At 48.9% G+C, this 17,167-nt stretch overlaps 2 protein-coding genes across 4 annotated transcripts in view; one reads left to right on the forward strand and one right to left on the reverse strand.

The window, feature by feature from the left end:
- The window catches only part of LOC133104311 (bMERB domain-containing protein 1), a 165,002-nt gene extending 157,478 nt beyond the window's left edge, over positions 1-7,524 (forward strand). The window contains exon 8 of the mRNA XM_061209974.1: positions 7,450-7,524. Within this exon, the coding sequence (XP_061065957.1) occupies positions 7,450-7,453 (4 nt within the window). The 3' untranslated portion in view covers positions 7,454-7,524. The remainder of the gene's footprint in view (positions 1-7,449) is intronic.
- The window catches only part of MARF1 (meiosis regulator and mRNA stability factor 1), a 41,042-nt gene continuing 27,760 nt past the window's right edge, over positions 3,886-17,167 (reverse strand). For all 3 annotated transcript variants that reach the window (XM_061209971.1, XM_061209972.1, XM_061209970.1), the window contains 6 exons: positions 13,766-13,996; positions 11,236-11,448; positions 9,971-10,031; positions 9,762-9,887; positions 8,204-8,374; positions 3,886-6,491 (listed from right to left, as the gene is read on the reverse strand). In XM_061209971.1, the coding sequence (XP_061065954.1) occupies positions 6,247-6,491; positions 8,204-8,374; positions 9,762-9,887; positions 9,971-10,031; positions 11,236-11,448; positions 13,766-13,996 (1,047 nt within the window). In that variant the 3' untranslated portion in view covers positions 3,886-6,246. The remainder of the gene's footprint in view (positions 6,492-8,203; positions 8,375-9,761; positions 9,888-9,970; positions 10,032-11,235; positions 11,449-13,765; positions 13,997-17,167) is intronic.

Here is a 17,167-nt window from a genome sequence, read left to right on the forward strand (position 1 = left end):
CCGAGGAAGCATTTCTGTGGCTTTAGTCTTCGAACAAAGCGTGGCCCTGGGCCAGCCAGCTCCGAGCCTATGGGCCCCACTTTCAGTCCTCAACCCCCAGAGAGGCCTGGGAGCCTGTTCGACAATATTAAGATAATTTTTTATTTTGAAATTTTTTTTGGCCATCCCGCGCGGCTTGCGGGATCTCAGTTCCCTGACCAGGGATTGAACCTGGGCCACGGCAGTGAAAGCCCAGAATCCTAATCACTAAGCCACCAGGGAACTCCCCTATTTTGAAATAATTTTGAATTTATAGAAGTTGTCCTTAAAACAGTACAAAGAATCCCTGTACACCCTTTGACTCAGAGTCAGTGATTGCTAGCATTTTGCTACGTCTGCTTCATCACTCCCTTTCTCTACGTGCTTGTTTTTTTCCAAGAATGACTTTAGCTGCAGACATGATGTTGCTTCTCCCTTAAATCCTTCAGCGCGTATTAAAGAACAAGGGTTCTCTTTCCTATTACAGAACAATTTGCAAAGTCCGGCGACACGACACTATTATCTAGCATTTACATTTTATTGATTGTCCCAATATTTTCCATTATTCTCCTCCTCTGCTATACAGAATCTGGTCCAGGAACAAGTGTGCTGTGTGTTGCCCTGTCTCTTTAACCTCCTTCAATCGTTTTGTCTTTCATGACCCTGACAGCTTTGAAGAGCCTAGGCCGGTGGTTTTTTTTGCTGACCTGGGCCCTTGAACTCTTTAATCAATAGAAATTGATAAGAGGCCAGACGAGAAATTCAGGCAAGGCTTTACTGGGACTCATGCTGCAAGCACAAGGGAACGAAAACAAGAAACAGGTGCCCTTGCTCGCTTTCCAAGGGCTGGCGAGCTGGTTCCTTAAATAGGGTGAGGTTGGGGGCAGATCAGTGGGTCCACTGGAAGGGTGGCTTAGGTGGTGTGCCCACCCCCTTGGTGGTGCTGTGTACAGGAATCACGTACAGTATCCTGCTTTTGCTCCTGGCACATCAGAAGTGGCAGCTGGCTTATGGCCTTTTTGTATCTTATTGTTCATCATTGCCCCGACTGCGCATGCATGCAGTTATTTTTAGTCCCTTATATAGTTTCTTGGTATCTGTTGCTCAAGGAGACGTTTGTCCAGGGGCAGGAACAAGCACTCCTGTGGAGGGTCCCAGGTCCCAGCCTATCTCAGTTTTAGCCGACAATCTGCATCTTAAACATGTTTTCCTGGTGATCCTGTCGCCCTCTCTGGTCTCCCTGTCTGAGCCCAGAGTCCTGCTGCCATGGGGGAGGCTTGTGTCTTACTCACTGGGGGCCCCACAACTGGCTCAGGGCCTGGCACCCACTGGTGCTCAAGAAAGACTAGACTTCGGAGCTGTGTAGACAGGGACTCCGGCGCAGCTGTGCCACAGAGTGGCTTGGGCAATGGCTCACCCTCTCCAGCCTCACTGTCCCCATCTGTAACCTCACCATGGGGGTGGAGAGTGGTTGGGTTGGTCAGTCTTTAAGGCCTTGCAGCTTTGAAGCTTGGTTGTTGACCCTCAGAAGGTTGAGCCCAGCCCAGGGATCTCTTTTCTCCCACACCAGGAGCTGGAAACTGGATGTCTTAGGCCTCTGATGTCAGCCACTCACTCAAATTCATCAACTACGGGTAAATTTACGTATCATCCATGTAAATTCATCTACTGAGACTATGAGTTGCTTCTAACTAATGGAAGTTGGCAAAGGTGATGGGAAGTCATTTCCTTGATTAGGTTACATTATACAAGCCTCCCTCTTAGAGGACTGGAAATTCTCCTTGCTGGCTTGGTGAACTGAGCTGCCATTCTGAGGAAGCCCAAGTGGCCGGGAACTGTGGGCAGCCTCCAGGGTCTGCAGGTGGCTTCCAGCTGACAGCCAGCAGAACCCAGGGCCCTCGGGGGGCGGGGGGCGGAGATGCGGGAGGTCAGCAGAGGCCAAGCCTCAGAGTCCATGTGCAAAGCATCACTGGTCTCCCCACGTACAGAAACGAAACAGGGATTCCACTTCAGAACAGAGCTTTCTTTTCCGAAACTTCTTTCCTGATTCCACGTCTGGCCCAGACACACTAGGCTCAGCTAACACCGAGGGCTGGGCCCCTACAGCCTGTGGGTGGGTCTGTCTGCACTCACTGTGACTCAGGTCTGCGAGGGAGAAGGGGTGGGAGCAGGGTCGGGGTTCTCTCACACCAGGCCCCGCATCGGGAAGTCTTTCGGGCAGAGGTGGAAGGGCCACCCTGACCACTGCAGCGCCCCTAGCTGGTTCACCAATGTGGGATGAGGGGCCCAGTGGCCAGGTCCTTAGCTTCAACTACAGATGCTTCTTCTCCTTTCCTCCTCTGGACGCTAAATTCTCCCCATTTCCAAATCCTTCCTTCCCAGGACATGTGAATCCTTCTCTTCATCTTGCTGAGGAAAGTTCTGGCCCTCAATCTCTGATCTTGTCCCACACACCTGAAAATTGAGGGGCTCGCTTTCCCACCAGTTCTATAATTTGCCGACTGCATCCCAAAGGCGACCAGGTTTCCTCATATTCCAACCTAAGCTGTGCCCCAGGGCTGCCTACCTCCCAGGGAGAGACTAGAACTCTCCTGGGAAAGAGACTCGACACTCAGCCTTGAAAGTATTAATCCATGCAAGCAAATTAGATCAGTCTCCACCGCATGTCTCCCCCAAGAGTGGCGTTAGTTAGACCAGGCTGATGCTGTAATCACATTAGCAGCTGGGAGATTGGCCAGCGACTGTACGAGCCTGAAGTATAGCCATGCAGGAGGGCGTGAGGTCAAGCAAAGCAGTGATGGAGACTGCTGGTCTGCTGACTGCTGGTTTATGGGGCAGAGCCAGGATTCCTGCTCCTCCCCAGCCCTAGAGCCAATATGTGACCTGTCCCCACCCGCAAACGGGGACTATAGCAGGTCCCTGCTGCAGGAGGGACAGGGGTGCTTCTGATGACTCGGACTCTGCCCATATGAAGCAGCTAGAAACCAGAGAAGCTAAGTCCCAAAGCATGAGGCTCCTCATGGTAAAGGGAACACACAGGTCAACTGCACATCTGAAGTCAGGTCCTAGAAGGTCACATCCATCTCCTCTGTGTGGACAGGTCTGCTCTCACTCTGACCACGTCTGCTAGGCTGCCATCTCCAGACCAGATGGGAATTGCACAAAGATAAATGTGACACCCTACTTCAACCCGCAATCTAGACCTTCCAAATTTCCTTGCCCCCTCTAAAGGGGCACAGTGGCTGCTCAAGTTTTCTGGCAAAAACTGGCTACTGTGAAAGGTGTTTTGAAAGGATTGCCAGAGGTTTTTAAGAGACTTTTAATGTTGAACTTTAAAAAAACTGCACTTCATCAAGAAGCAATTTACCCAAACATTCAAGTCTCTTCTGGGTCCTTTCAAAATCTGGAGACGGGGGTGGAGAGTGGGTGGGGAGTAACAGTGGTCTCAGGAAAAGGGCTTCACAGTGCAATGTGTGAAAGAAGTCTTTTTCAAACAGGCTATGCAAAAAGCATGCTTGGCAGTGACCAAAACCAAGGTAGCCTGCAAAATGGATTTCTTTCCCAGGGAGAGAGTTCCTAGGGATTATCCCAAGTTTTGTAACTGGAGGGTATTTGTGATTATTGTATTTTCCCCAAACGATTATGAGCTGGAGCGAGGCTGGAAACCCTGGAGGGTCCTGACCACGAAGGGCCAATAGTCCAGTCACCTGCCAGGGCCAGATGCCAAATTCAAAGAGGCTCTAAGACGACAGACCAATTTGCTTTCCATCTCACAGATTCTCAGAAGGGATGAGAAGCTGACAGAACTGGACTGGTATACAATCCGCCCCCCTCAAACAAACAAAACACTCACTTGGAAAACTCAAATTTATGCTTGCTTTTAAAGTTTATTGACAACTGTTTGGTCCCAACACACAAAACAGCACTTGAAGCACAGAAAAAGTGTTCAAACAAAGTAGACAGTTAAGAAAAACATCTCTTCCCCCAAGCTCAATCCAAAACAAACAGTGCAAGATGGGAAAGGGGGTTTTGGTGACAACTTTTGTCTTTTTTTAAACAGATAAATCTAATCTGGTACATCTTTCCACCCAGAAATAAAGAATTTCATTGTCTTAATTCTCATACATCATTTTGTCACATCATTCAATTAAACCTCTAGATAAAAAAAATAGATAGCAATTGGACTGGCCATTGTGGAGTACATTACGAACACAACGAGCTTCGCTGTATTCTCACATCTTCAAACAGCGATTGTTGGAGTCACACACGCGTCCCAGGCTGACAGGTGACTCCAGTGAACGATTCAACCACACCCACACCACAGCGCACAACTCCAGTCTCTTCTTTGTCTGTTGCCCAAAGAAGCTGCTCTTTGAGGCTGTTCCTAGTGACTTGTAATGGTGCCTCTTACATCTTTAAAGTCCACATTCTTTACCTTCGAGCAAAACTAAAGTCCACGTGTGCAAACTCAGCCTTATGAAATCTCAGAATAAGGCCACTGATGTTCTCAACACCAACTTTGTCACACTGTTTAAAAGCTTCTTAAAAAAAAGTGCACCTCTGCATTTTACTTCCTGTCACACTGTGTCAGTAGAGGAAATGCCTTTGGGAGGACTGAAGAGTGCCATGATGCCTAGAAGGCTTTCCCAGGGCCATTCCATCTTGGTTGGGGCCATGTGCTGAGAACTGGGAATCACTGGCTTCATTTAAAAGATTTGGGGAACAAAAAATCTTACTTGTAAAAATCTCTCAATAGCCCTTATCTTGTGGCATTTTATCAAAATGCTGGCTATAAAATCAGAGCCCATTTTCTGGCTTTCTAGAAGTTACAAAATATAATCATTTCCCCAAAAGAAACCATCTAACTAGTGGAAGACCTTATGCCTACAGGTTTTTTCTGCTCTATGAACGAATCCGCCTTTTTGCCCAACAAATACAACCCATTGTAAATGTCAGGTTTCTCCAGGAGGCGTAAGAGGCCGCCCGTCACCGGATGCCTCAGCCACCTCAAGGCGAAGGTCATTCCACAGGGCAGTGCTCCCTCAAAAGCTGGCTTTTCCCAAATGCCAACATCAGACACCACAAAAAAACCCACACATGCTTCCAACAGCGAGAAGTAACAGAGTAAAAGCAGACACTATTAAAAGACACTGAGTTAACAGACACAAACACACAAATACTCACACACAAAGCTTCCCAGCTACCAAAACCAGCTTTAAAATTATGAATACAAGGTTAAGTTGATCAACCTTGGCCTTCCTATGTATAGATAGAATTTCTGTCTCTTCCTAGTGGAAAGAGCATTGATACTGTTCCTGTTAAAGCACCTCCCTCCTCAGCTCTGATTTGTAATTTATGCATTTGATGCATATTTTAGAAAATCAGACTCTCTTCCCAACATTGCCTCTCGACACACAATAATGTGTGTTGGAATTCAAATGCTGACTTTAAATTCATGACACCAAGACCATCTCCTTTTCCTTAACCTAATCCATATCAAACTGGAACTTAACATAAAAGGGAAGCTTAAAACATCCTTGACTTTCTAGAAAGCTCCTAAATGGAACCCCAAAGTGGAAACATTTTAAAAAATCTGTGATGAAGCCACATTTTTCAACTACAGGCATAGTTAAATAAAAAACAAGGCACGCTTACAAGTCACATGGAAGCCAGGAGCCTTCACATCCAACCAGAAAATACATTCTTCCTGCCTCTCCCACCCTTCTCCTTCAGTGTTGTGATTGCACAGGATCACAGAACAGGCTTTGCTTCAAAGACACCTCATGCATTTGATTAATACTGTCTGAAAACATCAGTAAGCAAAGGCTTAGAGACTATATTATGCTACATGTAAGATTTTACCACTGACATGGCTTGATGGAAGTAAAACCACTTCCTTCTTGCTGAGTTCTCACTGCTGTCTTCTTACAGAACACCATTACGCTTCATGGTAACTAACAAAAATTTGTTAAAATATATTAAGGATTCTTTAACAAATGACAGAATTTTTTTTTTTTTTCCAAATAAGTGGGGGAAAAAATGAAAGAAAAACTTCAGCTCAAAGCTGTGTCAATGTAAAAGAAACAAAACATTATGGAATATGTCTAAAGATGAAGTAACTGGTTTCTAGGGGGTCTTCATTAAAACAGAAAAGGTTTCTTTGAACCCACTTTTGTGTGCAGAATCAGACAGTGCTTTCCCATCCTAATTCTATGTTCAAAACGAGACTCAAAGCTTGGTTATAGGTGCAAAGGAAAAGTTGGCTGCCAATTTTACTCTATTTTTGGGTTGCTTTTTGGCTGGGCTTTCCACAGGGTCCTTGCTGAGCAGCGACTCTGGGGTTTCCGTGGAGAGGCAGGGAGGCACTGGGATGGCTGCTGAGACGCCAGATGAGCTGGAATCAGAGGGCAGGTTTTCGTTCTTTATTGGTATTGGAATTTCCATTTTCTCTTCTTGGTTTAAAACAATAATTTCTGTAAACACAGGAAAGCAAACACATTCAGTTCTAGGACCTGCAAAAAGTGTGTGTTTTCAGTTTCTCTCCTTTCTCAAAAAAATAATCCCCAAATGTCACACCTATGCCATAATTTACTTATTAGCTCTGTGGCCAATATTATGTGTCACATAAGTCAAACATTTATAAACTTCATCTCAGGTCTCCCTTGAATTACAAAACTTCAGACACCTTCGTTTTTGGCTACAAATCAATGTGCAGTGGTTTAAAAACATTTTTTCCCACTTTCTCTGCCCATTCATTATCTCTGTCAGGTAGTTAAGGACCCATAAGCCACATGTGACCTAAAGACTTTCAGACCAGGAGAGGCCTTGGTACCAGGGGGCCCTGGCCTATTCCACTGACAGAGGACCGTGCTCTACGTGGACCCAAGGTGGGGCTGGGGAGGGGGAGGGGGGAGCAGGGCAAGCAGAGATAAGGGGAGAACTGCACAGAGTCAGAAGTACCCTCAAAAATCCAGGAAGTGAAGCAGCCACTTTTCCCAGAGCGCGCACAGGCTGCTCTTTCTCTGGCTGAGCCACAAGTAACTAGCCTGCTGTAGGTACAGAGCCACACTGCTTGGAAGTGATGTGTCCTTATACCTCGGACTGCCACTGCGTGTGCAAGGGGCTCCCGCACCAGAGGCACATAGAGGCTGAGGGTGACGGCGGGGAGGCAGAACCTCAGCTCAGCTCTCAGGCTGACTCTCGCTGGGGAGAATAACGGACAGAACTGCCAGCACCGCTCAGATTATTTCTCTCCCCGGCACACGGGGATGGCTGAACTCAGCACACTAAACACACCCAGGCCACACCCACGGAAGAGCTAGCGTCAGTTCCCCACCACGTCCATGCTTCTAGGGGAACCAGCCCGCCGTCGCCACGGCCCAGGGCCAGCTCCACAGCCAGGTAGGCAGACGTCTCCCCACTATCTTCCAGATAAACAGCCTCAGCTCTTTCACTGGGTGACGGTGCCAAAGGTGCCAAAGGCTGCTAAGAAGACCGAGGCCTGTGGTCAGCAGGGTCATCTCCTGGACGGCAGTGCCAGCAGAGCGGGGAAGGACCATCCCAACAGAGGAGACGACAAGGGAAGGACCTCGACAGAGCAGGTGGGCCGGCCTCTCAGGAGGCCAGGGACACGACAGAAAGACAAGAGGCCTGGGGCTCCAATCCTGGCTCTGCCTCTTCCTAGCCGAGCAGCCTGGGGCCCGTGCCATCTCGAGCTGTGGCACAAGCTGGGGCGCGAGACACAGGTGCCCTCCCTCCCCTATTCACAGTCCCACGGAGCCCCAGTACCCTCTGGAGTCGTTCAACTCTGGGCCAGACCGGGGGTGACGTGTATGTCTGGTGACAGGCGGGGGCTGCCGCTGGAGTTGCTGCACTTTCCAAAGGTGGGCAGCACAGCCCAGGAAGCCCCTGCACGCTCCCCCGTGGGGTCCCCACCCCCAGCACAGCTGCAGCACCCCTCAAGACCACCATCGTTCCCTTGCCTGCTGCTCCCTCAGCCACCTCGGGCTGTGAGCAGGAACCCTGATAGGAAAAGGGGGTCCTGAAAAATCCTCACAGGTATATTTGTGCCTGAAAAAGTAGAGTCTCTCCCCACTCCCATCAAACAGTTAACATCTCGGCATTAAGGGTTTACTGTTTAATCAAAGCCACAGAGAAAACCCCGCAATGACACAGTGCCTCCTACCAGAGGGCTCTTGGGGGTGCTCCTCAAACTGAATGAGATCAGCAGACTGGAGGATGACGGGATCCGGTCTCAGCTGAGGGGACGGCAGGCACGAAGGGACAGGCGCGCACAAGAGGTCCACAGGGGAGTCGTTGGTCAGGCGGAGGAGCTCCTGCTCCACTGGATGGGGCCCTGGAGGAGAAGGCAAGCGGGGCTCCACTCACGACTGCGCGGTCTGTGCCTGAGGCTTGCCGTCTCCTTAAGGTCAGGAAGTACTCAAGAACTCAAGGTTTATAAAAAAGCCGTTAACAGAAAGGTCTGGGTCACTCTTGGTACGTGAAATGCCACAGCCAGGATCTCCCGATTTGTGTTCTTAGCAACACAAAGGGGGCAATTAAAAAACGCTGAGAAATTAAAAAACCCATAGAAAGTAGTTAAATGAGCAAAAGCTCGGAATTAGAAGACTTGGCTCCCAGTTCTGTCACTTCCTCGCTGAGTGCTCTTGGGTAAGCTACTTAACCTCCCAGAATTTCAGTTCTTCATTTGTAGGATGGAGGTAACTACTGCTGAAGGCTGTGCTGACAGCTTGAGAGGATGAGCTACATTCAGGTGCTCTGTAAAAATGTAAAATGCTACATAGCTGATTATCCTGTAAACACAGAGCACAGTAGCACTTGTAACTATTTAACAACTTGCAGAGTCCTATGGAGATAAAATTCTCATATGTAGCAATGGACTCAAAATTCAAGCGAGTTGGTTTCTGTCTGGTACACAGAAGATTCCACATAAAATCGGGATGACTCGATGTTGTTCTGAGTAACCCTAATGCATTACTATTAAGTCTTTCCCAGGGATGTCCTGTGACAAAGACTCTCCCTAACCCAACTTTAGTCAGGAGTCAGGCTCCTCCAAGCCCTCTTCACCACCAGACCTTGACCCTGGCCTTCTGTGTCTCTTGTGTCCTTGCCATGTCCAGTCTTGACAAGAATCTTGAGAAGTCAGTTTGGCAAAAATCCCCCAGCCTTTTGATATCTGATCAAGTTCCTCATCCCACCCCACCCCCAACCTTTGATGTCTAAGTCCTTGGCCTGCCTTTAACAAGAATCCTCTTAGGTCGGCAGGAATCCCCCTACCTTGATGTCTCCTCTTGGTAGTTTCCCAGCCACTGACCCCCTTGCTCTGCTCCTTGACTATAAGCCCCCACCTGTCCTTGTCGCATTCAGAGCTAAGCTCCATCTCTCTCTCCAAGGGCAGCAGAGTTGACTCCACTGAGATCATCTTGAAGTATTCTAATAAGTGTCAGAATCTTTTTTCCTTTAACATCTGAATTGTGCTGGCTTATTGTCATTGTGGGGGCCGCCGACATCCTTCAAGAACCTTAACCGGTCAACCATCAAATGCAGGCCAGTTTTTTCTCTGTTCTTAACCAAACACAAGACTCCTTTGGAAAATGCATGAATACTTACCTTTAAGGAATGCAAATGACCCAGTGTCATCCTTCCCCCTCAAACCACCCCAACTCTACCCCAAGCCATTTCCTGAAAATTTCACCAGCTTTGCTTTGTTTTTCCTCTCTTACCGTCACCGCCTGCTCTGAGTTTGAGTTCCAAGGCTGTGTGAGATTCGGGCACCTCCAGGATGCGGTCGGTAGCTGAGGGCCGGGTTTCATGACTGGCAGAGGGGAGACCAAGTGAACTCACACGACCTGGAAGACAGAGAGCACCCATCAAAGGGGGATCAGGGCGAGAAATGGGGCTTCTCAAGGGGGAGGGGATGGGGCTTACTTACTTTTCATGTCATTTTTTAACACTACAATTCTCTTATGACCATGTCCTTTTATCCAGACCACCTGCACACAAGACATACTACTGGTTAAGCAGTGGAAAAGGAGGGGAAATAAGCCCTAAAATTCAGGAAGAGTGTGACCTACTGTGTTTGGTAACATACTTAAACATACTAGGACTTAAAGACCAAATTAACGCCAAGAAAAAATTTTCTACACTTTGTTTTAAAGCAACAGAGGCTGGCAGACACATGACGCTTACAAAAAGCTGTAGTCTTAGAAGTTGTGAGACTCAGCTTAAAAATTACTCTTTATGACTCTTTAAAAACATCACCTCCCAAACACCAGTGCTGGTATATAAATGAAGCTAGTTCTCATGTGGGAGCTCTTACCATTTCTTCCAGATACTAAATGCACCTTAAAAGAATTAAGGGCTCTCCCACGCCCCTCAAGCTAAGCTCATTATCCTGACCCTAAAACAAAGGCCCCGACCTAATAACGCTGCCCCCACCTCCGCCGAGAGAGAGGCAGCAGTGGCCCTTGGCTCCCAGAGCCCCCCCCCCCGTGCATCTGTCACCAAGTCCCTCATCTCGGCTCCCAAGCTGTCCTACCCTCGTGTCCCTTCCTACTTCCTTTACTCAGGCTCAAGCCCAGCAGAGCGCTCACCTGGGCCTCCGCAGTGGCAGGCCCCTTGCCAGGCTCCTCCTCTCCTCCTGGTTCTCTCAACTCTACCATGGACAGCAGCCCCATGGCGCCTCCTACAGCAACCCCGAGGCTCCTCGCCTCTCTCCACAGAGTCTTGGCCTCCATAACTGAGCTCTCATTTCGCTGAGAGGCTCCAGCTCGGGAGCGCCACACTACCTGTCGCTGCTCTGCGTCTGCTCACACTGTCTGCCCTCTTCGTCACGTGGGTAATTAACTTCTACACATCGTGAGGACTCTGCTCTGGGATCCCCCGGACCTGGTCCTCCTCGGTGTGCCCACCGACGGCTGCACCGACCACACCGACTGTCACCTGCTCAGACGTCTTGACTCTCCATTACCCCATACCTTTCTGAGGGCAGGGTCTGGGACTCCCCCACCTGGCACCTAGGAATTTGATGAAGGTTTGCAGAACGAAGGAGAAATGCTAAAATCATTCATTTTTCTCCAACGGTATGTACGTTTTGAAAGGATCAGTTCAAAATGCCTGCAGTTCCATTATTCTGTCCGAGAGTGAGCCTGTGGCTCTCCAGGAGGACACCCTCCAAGAAACTGAGAAAACACCCACCTGTGGGATCGCTCCCAAGAGCTCCTCAACACTACTGTAGCCATACGTCTTGGGTTGCAGTGTTTCTCCGACATACTTGGTATAGGCCATGGAAAATTCATGAAGGAAAAGCTGCTGGTAGTGGTAAGTATGAAGCAAAGACCGCACGTTCTTGGCAAACAAATACAGACTTGTGAGCTTCACACACTCCTCCGTCTTATCATTAGTAAAAACCTGGTCCAGGAGAAAACAGCAGCATTAGAAACTTCCAGAGTGACTGGTCCTGCGTCCTAGAAATGAGGGTCTCTCTGAGAGCGAAAAGATGCCAAGTCAACTTGAAAATGGGCAATAAGCCAGGGAGGAGGAGAGACTGATTCAAGGACCTCCTCCAAGAGAGGGCTATAGCCTTGAACCAACTCTGGTTCTATTTGTAGGTGTAAGACAGCAGAGGTCTGACGAAATAGTGTGTCAGAAAGGAAGGAAACTGGTAAACTGAGATCTCAAACGAAAGGAGGCAGTGAAGAGAGAGGGCAAACCCCTAGGTGGACAAAGGCACCAGACAGTGGGGACCGAAGCCACTGAACCTCATCTCCCCGAGGAACACCGTGATGCAGGACAACAACATCACTATTCTTAAAACAACAATAAAAGCAATAAAGGGAAAAAACCCGACAAAAACCTTTTGTCCTCAAGTAAGCAAATCTGTTTACCATAAGCCTTTCAGTCTAACATGCCCTCACTGAGATCTCCTAGAGAAGAGATCTTTCCCAGCCTTAGCTGGCCATGGAAAGCCTTTTGTCCGGGAACATCCACTAATATTGCCTAGAACTAGTGTTCATATAATATATAATTAACAGAGTTTAGAAAATGTTGGATTTGATATTGTGAAAGAAAACCAGAGCTCGATAGTAGTTAAAGTGGAGAAAAACAGATTTTCTTCAGGACTATTGCAACAGGGGAAAGGACACCTAAGTGGACACCTAAGTATAGGTGTCCTTTTCAGACACAAGGAAAAGTGAGGATTTATAGCCAAGAGGGGCTGGGGAGAGGGACATCCAGGGTAGGGGGAATTCTTGTTAAACTGACCTAACAGCATTCTTGCAGAAGGTAGGCCAGGGTGATCAGATACCAAGGGTAGGAGATTCTCTCTAAAACTCGGCCATGTGGGCCCATCAAGGATAAGGGCAGGGCCCAAGGACAAAGTATAGTCTAGAAAGTGGCTCAGGGGTGATTGTTTGGCCAAGGAGAGAGTTTTAAAATTATTTAATTATTGGTCACGTGGTTATATGATAACAACGGTATAATCATTGTTTTCTTACATTGTGGGATTTATTTAGTTAATATTCTATTTAGAATCATTTTCTTTTGGGGGACTGGTATTAAAGTTACTTTGGCTTCATAAAAGAAGTGGTGTGCTTCCCATCTTTTTTTTTTTTTCCCAAGTGATCTAGAAGTGGTTTTTAAAAAGTTGGAGTTATTTTTTAGGTGAGTTAAAACCCAGTTCTTAACCCATCTGGTCCTTGTGCCTTTTGTCAGTGGTAAAATATCAATGATCTTCAGTCTTTTTTGTGTTAATTGGTCTAATTTTTAACTTCTTAAAAATTTGGAGTCAATTTCACTTTTTTCCCCAGGATCTTATCTATTTCCTCTAGGTTTCTATATTTGTTGTCCCACAATTGCACACAGTATTCTCTTACTATTCTTCTAATCTTGAAGTATCACCCTTTTTTTTTTTTTTAAACTGCACCGCACGGCTTGTGGGATCCTAGTTCCCTGACCAGGGATCGAACCCGGGCCCCCTGCAGTGGAAGCATGGAGTCCTAACCACTGGACCGCCAGGGAATTCCCGAACTGCAATTCTTTTTTTTTTTTTTTTTTTAAAGATTTATTTATCTATTTATTTATTTATGGCAGCTGCGTTGGGTCTTCATTGCTGAGGGTGGGCTTTTTCTAGCTGCAGCGAGCCAGGACTACTCTTCGTTGTGGTGCGTGGGCTTCTCATTGTGGTGGCTTCTCTTGTTGCGGAGCATGGGCTCTAGGCGCGTGGGCTTCAGTAGTTGTGGCTCGCAGGCTCTAGGGTGCAGTCTCGGTAGTCGTGGCGCATGGGCTTATTTGCTCCGCGGCATGTGGGATCTTCCCAGACCAGGGATCAAACCCATGTCCCCTATATTGGCAGGCGGATTCTTAACCACTGCACTACCAGGGAAGTCCCCCGAACTGTGATTCTTGAAAGGCCACCTGGTGACCAGCCAGTCAACCTTCCTTTCTGCCCTGCATCTGACAGACCACCACATAAGCGATCTCCTTCAGAAAGAGGTAACAGCAGCAGAATCTAGCCTGGTACAGGAAAAAGGCACCCCAGTCTAAGAATCTGGAGGCCAGGGCTTTCATCCTGGCTTGTCACTTGTTTGGGCAGGGTGCCTACACCTGCCAACGCCTCTGTCTGTTCGTCTATAAAATGACCAATCAGTTTAATCTAGACCATTTGGTGATCTATAAATACCCAATACAACAGTTTTCATTACGGTTCCAGAACCATTACCATTCATACCTCAACTAAGTAAGGCAGACTCTTCAGAAGTTCGGTCAAAGTCATGAACCCATATTCACAGGGGTTGAGAGGAGTACTGTGGGTGGTTTCATAGTGTCTCTTGAGCTCATCAACAGAAAGATGGGCAGTTCCCTCCCAAGACATCAGCAATACCAGCAGTTGGGCAGTGAGAGAACGCAGAGACTTGCGGTTGATCAGCTGAATCTGTTTGCCAGATTCCATATCAGCAACCTGGGAAGAACAAGAATGCAAACTTTTCAGAACTCAAGAGAGACAGAGGGCTTCCCTGGTGGTCCAGTGGTTAAGACTCCGTGCTTCCACTACAAGGGGCACGGGTTTGATCCCTGGTCAGGGAACTAAGATCCCACATGCTGTGAAGCGCGGCCAAAAAATTAAAAATAAATAAATAAATATTAAGAGAGACAGCCTGGGTCATACCTGGTTCATCTAGTTTCACTTTGGCAAACGAGACCAAAAGAGGAAAATCTCTAAGTTTTTCTCTTAAACTGAAGTAAAGTGAGTGGGTTTGCTGTAGCTTCTTTGGGACCCCAGACCAACAGTTCAGACCAACTGCAGCAGAAATCATTCTCTCCCTCCCTCCCTGCTGGTCCATAACCAGAAACTTCCATCAACACCACCGCTCCCCCAAGAGAAGGAGATAAGACCGGCCAGCTGACATCCACGGGCCCAAGCTTGTGAATTAAGGGTCAATGTTCTCCAGAAGCAGGAGGTGGTTAGATTGCAGGCGACCCTCCACAGAGCTGCTCTGCAGTCGACTTGCCCCACGTGTGTGTCCCAGGGGCTAGACACGGGAGATGACACAAGGCCTTCTCTGTCCAAGGGCAAGCCGCATTCTTATAGCCCATAAGCACTTGAAAAAAAGCTGGTATTTTCGTGTCTGACTATATGTCTACTTCTCAACTTTTTCAGATTCTCAAGGAGATAAAGGGTTTAACTAATTAAGTGCATTGGGAGGGGAACCTTGTGAAAGAGACAGGTTATCATTTGGGGACCAAACAGCATGTGAAGAAACAAACATTTGGTGGCTGAGACCTGCAGGCCTTGGGCATGGTGCGGGGGGGAGGGGGGCCGCGTCCGTGAGTGAGCCATCATGGGAGTGAAAACAGGCAGAGCTTCAGGACACACGCTGCTCAGGCCTGGGCAGGGGAACCACTGCTCACTATCACGGCTGTTTTCCCCTTTATCTGATTTCCAGCCAGGACCACGGGTCAAGCTCAGGGGCTTTGGACCCTCGGAGGCAGAGGGTGGGCGGCACTTGAGGAGCCAGCCCAGTACCAGTTTGTCTTTGGAGCTGACGCCCACCAAGAGCCAGGGCAGGAGGCTGGTGGGTCGACCCTGACTCCACTCATCGTGGTTATGGATCTGTGAAGATTCAGACTACGGATTTCCTCAGCAGACCTGGGGTTTAATCAATCTACAGATACAAGCCCAGGGGAGTCCAAGTCATCTTCTTAGAGGCCCAGACCATTATTAAGAAGAAAAAATAAAAACCTGCTTGATGCTACTTAGATACATCTCTTGATTCTCGACCCAGGCTGTACATTAGAATCACCTCGTGAGCTAATCTGTGCTCTTGAGGCTCAGAGCACACCTGGCCTCATTCTATAAGAATCACAGAGGCCTCAGTATTTCCCAGAAGCCCCCCGGGAGACCGCAATGTGCAAGCAGGGTAGCAAGCTGGAGCCGCTCCCATCTTTTCCTGCTTTAATGCTCACACCCAGACGTCCCGGTCATCGGCCCTTATTCATCACAGTCGGCGGTCATGGCTTAGTCTTCTGATCCACCGAAGCCCTCCAACTGCCATCGCCCTGAGCAAATGAACATCCCGAGGGCCTGTCCCACACCAGGGCCTTCAGTTCCTCAAAGTTCTCATCTCCAATGACATTCTCTTCTACACAGTTCCACTCCAGACCCCACCCCAGGCCACAATGGGGACCTTGTCACGGCCCACTTCCAGAATCACTCATTCAAACCTCCCACACGTCCTGCCTGAAGCAGATGCCAGGGTTGGAGACAAGAAGGCGATCCGAATGCTCAATTCTTATGTTTCTTCAACTTTGCCAGCATGGACTCCTACTTCCTCCTGATTCACGAGCCCTCTCTTTTCTTCATTTTCCTCTTTTATCCATCTTGGCACTGATAGGCCATTAATTCATTAACATTCCTGTCAATACTCTTATCTACACTCCTTTGTCCCTATGTCTTTTCATTGCACCCATCTGGCAAAATCCCACCTTGAACCCAACGCTCTGCTTTCCCTGAGTCTGTACCCAAGCAGCCACATCTCCACTGTCTCCACAGGAAAGCTACGTGCACCCAGCCCCGGGGAGCTCCACGCTCCCAGCACCCCTACGCCTCCCTGATCAGGCCCCTCTCCCGCTCACCACTGACAATTCAGACCTTCTCAGCTCTTCAGTCTGGAATCCCGTCTCTCTCTCCCTCTCTCTAAGCAGTTGCTCTCACCTTGTACTTGACAGAGAAACAGCTCTGGGAAGGTAATTCCCTCTTTTCCTGGTGACACACATCAAACTCCCCTACATCCGCCTCCACCCTACCCGCTTCCCTTTTGTCAAAATACTAACGTCAGAGCTGTCCCTCCTTCCACTGAATGCCAATTCCCGCACCTCTGGCCCCCTCAGGACCCTCACCCCATCACCCTTTCTGGCCTTTGTATATCGATCTCTCTCAAGGAGATCCTTCTCGGCGGCTCTCAAAAGTGCCCAGTCTCCCCGCCTGGAAAGAACGGCCAGCGAGCACTCACTGGCTCAGACCCGCAGTCTCCTGCTCTTCTCCTTCACCAGCAAACAAACCGAACAGCTGTCGTGTTACCTGTTGCCAATGTCTCGCCCCCGCCACCTCCTCGTTTCTCAGCCCACTCAGTGCGGCTGCGGTCCCGTATCACACTGGCGCCGATCCTGCTCCGGCCGGCAGCACCACGTACCTGCACTCAGCTTGGCCCCCTGGTCCCTGAGTCCTGTCTCACCTGCCCTCTCAGTGGCACCTGGTGCTGCCAGCCGCTCCTCCTCCTTGGCCTTGGACGTTCCCCACTCCTAGTGTTCTTCCTGCTCTCCGGCCTCTGCATCCCTGCCTCCCATGAAGGGTCCTCCTCCTCTAACTGCCCAGCACAGAAACAGACTCCTTCCAGACCTGTGACTGGCGCTGCCACCACTTCGTACATTTTCCTTCCACTTCCTCCTCCTTGTAGTGAGTTTTCTTGGTCCTGTGGTGGACGCAGCCTGCACGCTGTTCAGCTGCGCTGCCCAGGACTGCGAGGGTCAGTTCAGCACAGGCTGGGGAAGAAGAGGCAGTCACCCTCTCCAATCCGGCCTCTCCAGCAACCAAGGCAACTCTGAGCCCCAGCCTGCTCCTAAACCTACTTCG

This window comes from Eubalaena glacialis, chromosome 13 (assembly GCF_028564815.1).
Source record: "Eubalaena glacialis isolate mEubGla1 chromosome 13, mEubGla1.1.hap2.+ XY, whole genome shotgun sequence".
Taxonomy (NCBI): domain Eukaryota; kingdom Metazoa; phylum Chordata; class Mammalia; order Artiodactyla; family Balaenidae; genus Eubalaena; species Eubalaena glacialis.